This window comes from Amyelois transitella, chromosome 26 (genome assembly GCF_032362555.1).
Source record: "Amyelois transitella isolate CPQ chromosome 26, ilAmyTran1.1, whole genome shotgun sequence".
Taxonomy (NCBI): Eukaryota; Metazoa; Arthropoda; class Insecta; order Lepidoptera; family Pyralidae; genus Amyelois; species Amyelois transitella.
The window spans coordinates 5281573-5289969 of record NC_083529.1 but is presented as its reverse complement, the minus strand read 5'-3'; the positions used below and the strand labels follow the sequence as shown (position 1 = coordinate 5289969).

At 32.6% G+C, this 8397-nt stretch overlaps 1 protein-coding gene across 1 annotated transcript; it reads left to right on the top strand.

The window, feature by feature from the left end:
* The first annotated feature begins 44 nt into the window (after positions 1-44).
* Positions 45-4486, top strand: LOC106132008 (serine protease inhibitor 77Ba). Its single transcript, XM_013331306.2, has one exon. The coding sequence runs from the start codon at positions 352-354 to the stop codon at positions 1603-1605; it is 1254 nt and encodes a 417-aa protein (XP_013186760.2). The 5' UTR covers positions 45-351; the 3' UTR covers positions 1606-4486.
* The last annotated feature ends 3911 nt before the right edge of the window (positions 4487-8397 follow it).

The window sequence follows — 8397 nt, the reverse complement described above, 5'->3', positions numbered from 1 at the left end:
AATCAACGTCAACAATATAGAACTGTCAAAGAAGCAAAAGCAAACAAAAGGAAGGACAAAAACAACAGCGAATGTAGGCGACAAACCTATCGCACAATAAACTAATTTTGAACAAAACTTGACTGGTCAGTTGAGGTAAATCAACTGCGTAAACCTCAGGCGCAAATTGATAAAACCGGTCATTTTCCTCGTCCACTGACGAGCGATAGTCGTTCGCAGTTCTTCCTGTATTCGCTCCAACACAATGAAAATGTCCTAAAAGTGTTGAAAACACAAAAAATATCCAACCCAAAGTTCTAAATTCGTGAAATACAGTGCCTCATTTGTGTACAGTGCATTAAAATTGTAAAAATGCGTGCAACCGTGGTAAATTTGTTGTTTTTTACACTATCCATGTGCTATGGGCAAGGTAATCTGCCTTTGCAAGTTCCGACGCCTCCACCCAGCCTTCATATTGGATTGACCGAAAGAATAGGCAATTTTTCCGTTGAATTATTATATCACACGGCTAAACTGCAAGAAATGAAACAGAACTTGGTAATATCACCTATAACTGTATGGACAGTCCTGGCTGTAATAGCGGAAGGAGCTTCAGAAGGTACAGCAAGGCAGATAAATCACGCAATAAGAATAAAAACAAGGAGCAGGGAAGCTGTACGGCACGATTTCAATGAAATGGCAAAGTGGCTTCAGGTTAAAACCAAAGCAGTCCAACTTGCGAAAATTAACGCTATTTTTGTTAATATTGACTCACTCCCTAGAGCAGACTTCAGTCAATTAGCAAAAAGCTACTATGATACCGATGTTGTGCCATTAAACTTTAATGATTCAGTCACTTCTGCAAATTCTATAAACAATGCCATAGCTAATGTCACCCACGGAAGGATATCAAAGATAGTAGACAGCAGTTACTTCCAGAATACTCAAATGATCCTCACCAGTGCTGTATACTTCAAGGGAGAGTGGACATTTCCTTTTAACACTACATCAACGTTCAAAATGCCATTCTACAGCAGTGCAGGTGTAAAAACAGGAGAAGTGAACATGATGTATAATCGCCAAAATTATCCATTTGCGAATGTTCAAGAATTGCAAGCAAGAGTCATAGAAATTCCGTATGGTACATACAACCGGCTGTCAATGCTTATAATGCTGCCACACCCCGATGTTTCTTTAGAAACAATGTTTTATAATTTCCAAAAAGTGACACTGGACAAAGTTTTTGAAGAACTAAGGATTTCCAAGGAAGAATTTGGGGATGACGAAGTGGATTGTCTAATTCCTAGATTTAAGATAGAAACTAACTTAGATCTGACTGATATTTTGAAAAAATATTTTTACATTCAAGATCTGTTTGATGAAAGCAGGGCAAGGCTCCCCCGTATGGCTGATTGGCCAGTTTACGTTTCCAAAATTGTACATAAAGCTGAAATTGAGGTTACGGAAGAGGGTACAACTGCCTCTGGAGTTACGGTTGCTGAATTTAGTAACCGCATTGGGGTTATACGGTTTGAAGCCAACAGGCCTTTTACGTATGTGATTATAGAAAAGGCCACAAATTCTATTGTTTTTGGTGGAGTTTATCAACAACCATCTTTGTTTTAATTAGAATCTCAATATTAAACATTGAATATACTCAAAAATCATTAAGCTGTGATCACTTGGCAAAAATTGTCTCTGATATGTAATACTCGTTACATTCACAAGATATTTATATTTGGTGATTTTTATAAAGTCTTTGTAACTGATAATTGTTTTCTGAATATAATTCTTTAATAAATATAAGTATTCAGGTCTTGAATTGGCAGAAATTTATATTACTTAGGTAAGTACTAAGACTACTTTTGTTTAAGATTATGTTTTGGTGCATCATTCTTTAATAATTTTCACACAGAAAAATATATACAGTAATAAATACAACTTATCTCATTACCTGCCCCATGAAATAAATCTATGGACATTAACTATTCCTAGACCTTGTATAGGGATATTATGAATCTCTGTCATTAAATAAGTTATAATAGCACTTATGTCTCATTTTAGAGCTAGTCATCATATAGAGCAAGATCCCAGAGCCGTAAGACACAACTTATTTTCTAAAGAATGGATCTTTCGATACTCAGTAGTCTTTCATGTACTTTTAATACCTGCATGTTTGTGAGACTTGCCCGGTGACACCTGCGCAGGTACCAGGCGAGAAAGGTAACTAAAAATCACAGTTACTTAACTTAAATTTTTATGACTGATTTTTATATATATTTTATAGACTATTACTCTGAAGTCATATCAGAGAAGTCAGACGCTTTCCATGCGCCAAAACTTTTGTCAGACGCTTTAAAGCTCTATCAAAAAAAAATTAACTTAATTTATTTTTAAATGTCTGACTTTTATATATGTTATTCAGATAACTATTACAAAGTTGTATTAAATCAGTCAGACAGTTTGTAATGACCAAACACCCCTTAAACACAAGAATTACTCAGCCTCCAGTATGAGCGCGATAGCACAATGCGCATGCGCGTCAGAGTAAAATATCTAATATTTGAAAAGTACTTACTGTTTTCAATTTCATATTTTTGCATATCTATTCAAATACGATGAAATTTATAATTAAAATAATAATTAATCATTTTTAAAATAATATAATATATTGCATACTAGCTGTTGCCCGCGACGTCGTCCGCGTAAAGTTCGAGTTGAATCTTAATCATACAGTCTGATACAGACAGACAGACAAAAAAATTAAAAAAAAATTCTCTATTTGTTTCAGTCAAAATATTAAATGTACAGACAAAATATTTTTACCGTATGATTATATGTAGTATTTTGATTTTCAGTTTTTTTAATAAATACTCAAACAACACAAAAAAAAAACATTTTTAATAAAAATTAATATATATCTTGTTATTGTTGGGACTCGAACTCGGACCGCCAACTTCACAGTCTCACGCGCTAACCACTGGACCATCGAAGCCGTTGCGGTGGTGTCGAAATTAAAGAAGACTACATACATATGGTCATGTCTATATCCCTTGCGGGGTAGACAGAGCCAACAGTCTTGAAAAGACTAAATGGCCACGTTCAGCTATTTGGCTTAATGATAGAATTGAGATTCAAATAGTGATAGGTTGCTCGCCCATCGCCTAAAAAAGAATCCCAAGTTTGTAAGCCTATCCCTTAGTCGCCTTTCACTTATATTTATATGTTATAGGTTTACTATTACTATACTATTTTTTAATTGTTTATGATTTTATTTTTACGGAAAATTCTGCCAGCAACGACAATCTAACTGATGATGAGGACGATGACTTGAGTGGACAGTATAGAGATTTAATAAATGATGAAAATTCAAATGATTATTTTGATGATGAAGATGATAAAGAGACAATAAAATAAATATTCAATTGATTAATCATAATTAATTATTTTTTTATTGAAATTATTATAATAGATATATTTTTTTAAATAAAATAAAAATCATTCTTTTTGAAAGGCTATTGCTACAAAAAAATTCATTTTCCCCTATTTATAAACAAAAACAGTAAGTACTTTTCAAATATTAGATATTTTACTCTGACGCGCATGCGCATTGTGCTATCGCGCTCATACTGGAGGCTGAGTAATTCTTGTGTTTAAGGGGTGTTTGGTCATTACAAACTGTCTGACTGATTTAATACAACTTTGTAATAGTTATCTGAATAACATATATAAAAGTCAGACATTTAAAAATAAATTAAGTTAATTTTTTTTTGATAGAGCTTTAAAGCGTCTGACAAAAGTTTTGGCGCATGGAAAGCGTCTGACTTCTCTGATATGACTTCAGAGTAATAGTCTATAAAATATATATAAAAATCAGTCATAAAAATTTAAGTTAAGTAACAGTGATTTTTAGTTACCTTTCTCGCCTGGTACCTGCGCAGGTGTCACCGGGCAAGTCTCACAAACATGCAGGTATTAAAAGTACATGAAAGACTACTGAGTATCGAAAGATCCATTCTTTAGAAAATAAGTTGTGTCTTACAGCTCTGGGATCTTGGACCAATAGGGCCACATAATTAATTAGAATTAGGCCTTGGAAAAAGGACAATAAAAATATATTTTGTTCAATCAATTTTGCAGTCCAGCCTTCGCGGCGTAAAACGCGCTACGTCGTTTTTATAGCGCGAACAACTTGCTGTTTCAAAAAGCTTTTAATGCTAAGCCTAATTATGTTTACACATATATTTTTTTAATAGAATTATATGTATCTTAAGGTTTTTTTTTATCTATTCTTCCTACCCTGTTAAGGATAAAAATTCAAAACTAATGTAGTGATAAAAAGAGAATTACGAAGCAAGGGGTTTTCACAAAACATGAAAACAAAAGTGTAAAATGATTCACAGAAATAACATTGTGATCTGTTTATGCTCTCTTTAACATGTAAATATGAACGAAATGTGCAATTTTTTGATGTGATAAGAATGACTAATATAAAAAATGTTTATGATTTCACGTTCTTTGATTTCGATTTAATTATCAGTTTTATAGGTGTTTTATTTATTTGGTGAATTGTGATGGTTCTTTAGTTAATTCGGGCCAATAAGATGAGTCGACCAAATATTTCATCATCATCATTACAGCATTAGGACGTCCACCGCTGAACATGGCCTCCTCCAATGACTTCATCCACGTCTCGGCACTGTAGGTCATCACTGGTAGCAGGCACTGGTCAAATACCTTAGTTTTCTTTGAGACTTTGAGGTATGAAAGTAGGAAAAATAGTTTTCTTTGAGACTGTTGCAGTAGGTATTCTTGAGGAGAACACATTACGCATCTTCCATTATCATTTTCATAATTAAATTGAATTAATTAAAACAAAAGAGATTGCATTATGTGATAATGCCGCCTTCTGCATATAAACCAATTTAATATCTATAAATTTTTTGTTATATTTTTTTTTAAATTATTTGGGCACCTCATTTCGCGGTATGAATTTCGATAGATTGAGTTGACTAATGAGCCAAGCATGGTATGCTCTTTAAACAGGGTCACAGAGGTCATATAGCATTCTCAACAATATGCATCTGAATTGTAATTATAAAATAAAAATACCCGAGGTCAACGACAAGATGTCATTGGTATAACTTTACCCAGGCATTTTACAATATGTTGAAAATATGTAATATGATATTTTGAAACCAAATGATCAAATCTAGACACGTCACGGTCTAGTGATAAAATATTTACATTTAAATCTAAACTCTTTTTGCTTGTGTGATGCCCGTGTTTGCTGATAATATTAGTGGACAGAAAAAAAGTGTGATGTTTGAAACCGGTTTTAGTCAATGCCTCTCCTTAATTTAGTGTGTAGACTTGTGTTGTGTGACATGTTCTTTTAGGTACGTTATACCTCAGATTGTACCTATGGTTAACTATATGTTATGACTTTTGAGGCAATACTTATCCAATGTGTTTAAAAGTTTATTTTATTGTGCTTATCCAAGTCGGCGAAGTAAAGGGGTGAAAATGAAAAAAATATCACATTTAATCCGTAGGGTATATATAGGTATATATTTCAAGTTTCATTGTACCTACTTATCTAAACTGTCTTAAAAAGATGCAAAATCAAAGGAATAAATAACTCCTAGAAAAAACCTTGTTCGTAAAACAATAAAGATATTCTATTGGGTACCTACGGTCAGTATATTAATCATGGTTATTGAATTCTTATTTCGTTTTTGAGATGGTACTTCTTGTTTCGAATGTTGAGTCCAGATTTTAATTACAAAACTAAAGTGGCTTGCAGACGACCTGACCATTCAACCATAGAGTTATAAATAAACAGGAAAAACCAAATTTACAACGAAATGACATTTATAATACTAGGGAAATTCCAAGAACGGTAGTCACTTTATTATGATTCTTCCGTGTAAAGGATTAAAGTTGAAACTTGTTTGGATAAACTGGTTTAGCGGTAAATCCATGCAGGATATTTTCAATAGTCAGCTTTAGTGAGAAGATGATAAAGTATGTTTTCCGTTGAATTATTTTAATGATTCATGCAAATGCAATCAGTTAAGTGTTTCACGCGGCCTTGCTTGCTTTGTGATGTCATGTTTATCACAGTCAACTTTTTTACCATACATATACCTAATGTCTATCGCGGAGTAGACATAGTCTTGAAATACAAAAAAGCCACACTGTGTGGAAGAGAATCCCAACAAGGAAGATTTTGATTGACTGTTTTTAATGGAGAATAAAACCCAAAAGCATATATATGTATACGAGGTACATCACATTTATTATTATATTAGCATTTTTGGTTACACCTTGGCAGTATTTCACATGATTTACCTAACATTAATTTTAATATACAATTTTCTACAAGCAACACATCTAAGTATATACAGTTTTTACAAATTATTAACTTTACTGCTAAAGCAATTTAGGTAAACATTTAGAATATATATTTTACTACTAGTGTAGATACTATTGACCTTTTCTAATTTTTGGCCTTTCTTTTTATTATACAGAACTCGACTTTTTCTTACTAAAATATGATATTGTTAAAAAAAAATCCTTTTCCATATAAGTAACTTATTTTTGATCTAAAATATATGTACGACACATAGGTATTGTAACATTATTTTTTTACAAAGGAATCTTGCTAAGTAATGACTCATTTCATTTCTATGGGTTCTTAGGACAAAACACATATAATCTGCGTTTTATCAATTAGTACCTACCTACGTCATTGATTAATAAAAACCAGTTCCAAAAAAGCATGTTTTCATCTATCTACCTACATTATTGAGGTACAGGAAACAGGGTGTTTAGACATAAGTACGAGTAGGATAGGCACAAAAATCCTTAACTATTTTTAGACTAGACTGACATCATTACCTTAAACTTTCTAAGCTACGTTTAAAGTTAAGTTTCGGAATATTTTAGTTTTCTTTTTTTTCGTATCTATTTTTTCCTGAAATAGGGTTGGAGTCAAAAGGTAAAAAGGTAAGGTCAAAGGGTTTTAAAATTTGTAATGTAACAGAAAGAGAAATTTAAAAAATCCAACTGATCTATGTACTACACAAAATAATTGATATAAAATATCTATTGTTTTCTCTATGATGGCACAAAGATTTAAAGAGCAGCATTTGTAAATTACCAGTAATACTAAAGTGCCTACTTAATCTACATTAGGCCAAACTATTTACATTTAAGTAGCAAATATATACATACACTTAAAGTTTCATATGACTTTAAAATTCAGATATCTTAAACAAACCATTAGGTATATAAGCTACAATTACCTATCCATATATAGAGTTATACATATATAGAGCTGACAAATCTGTTCCTATATTACAGCCACGTGAATTTTTTTCAATGGTGCTTGTCTCATTCTCATATAAATATATACATAAGTATGTGTTTTTTATAACTACAGAGTCTTTCGAAGCATTATAAGAAAATATCAAATATCAGCCAGCACTGTTTGTTTTTTTTTATTGCACAGAGATTTACACAGTTACAAGAAATAATTACAAAAGAAAAAAAAATACTTGCAATGGCGGACTTATCCTGTAGCAATAAAGGAGTCACGTATCAAAATATCATCTAGTAATAACGATTTAGTTCTTATGTAGGTATATGAGCTAACTGTTTCTCTTTAGGCGTCTGCCCTATACTTAGTCTTCGCAAAGAACTATTACAATTGTTCTGGTGACAAGAAATGTCTACTAAATTAATATAACTACTGAAGATATTTTTATTTTTTCCTTAATTCTTATACATATCAGCCAATACCTTCTCCATTGGCGACTGTCTTATAGTCTTCACAAATAACTAAATAATAGCAACTAAAAGGACTTATTTTTTTGTCTCCTTATTCTTTCACATGACTTTTTCCATTGGTGTCTGCCCTAGAGTAATCTTGAAAACTCCTTTTTCGAAAGCCGTGACGACACTTATTTCGACAACAGCGACAATAATAAATCTACCGAAGCAAATAACGTTACAGAACGTAAGTTTTATTCAAGAAATGTTACTGAATGTTGTTTTTTTTTAATCCTAATTCTTATACATGTCCGCCAAGACCTTCTCCATGAGCGTCTACTCTATAGTCTATGCAAAGAACTCCTCGAGTAGCTGCGGTGACACCGACCTCGACAATAGCAAATCTACCGATGCAAGAAACGTTACTGAATGTAAGTAGGTTTTAGTCCTAATTCTTATACATGTCAGCCAAGACCTTCTCCATGGGCGTCTGGCCTATAGTCTTGGCAAAGAACTCCTTCTCTAACTGCTGCGGGGACACCAACCTCAAAAACGGCAACAATAGCAAATCTACCCATTCAAGAAACGTTACAAGAAATGTAAGTACTTAACTAGGTTTTTAGTCCTAATTCTTAAACAAGT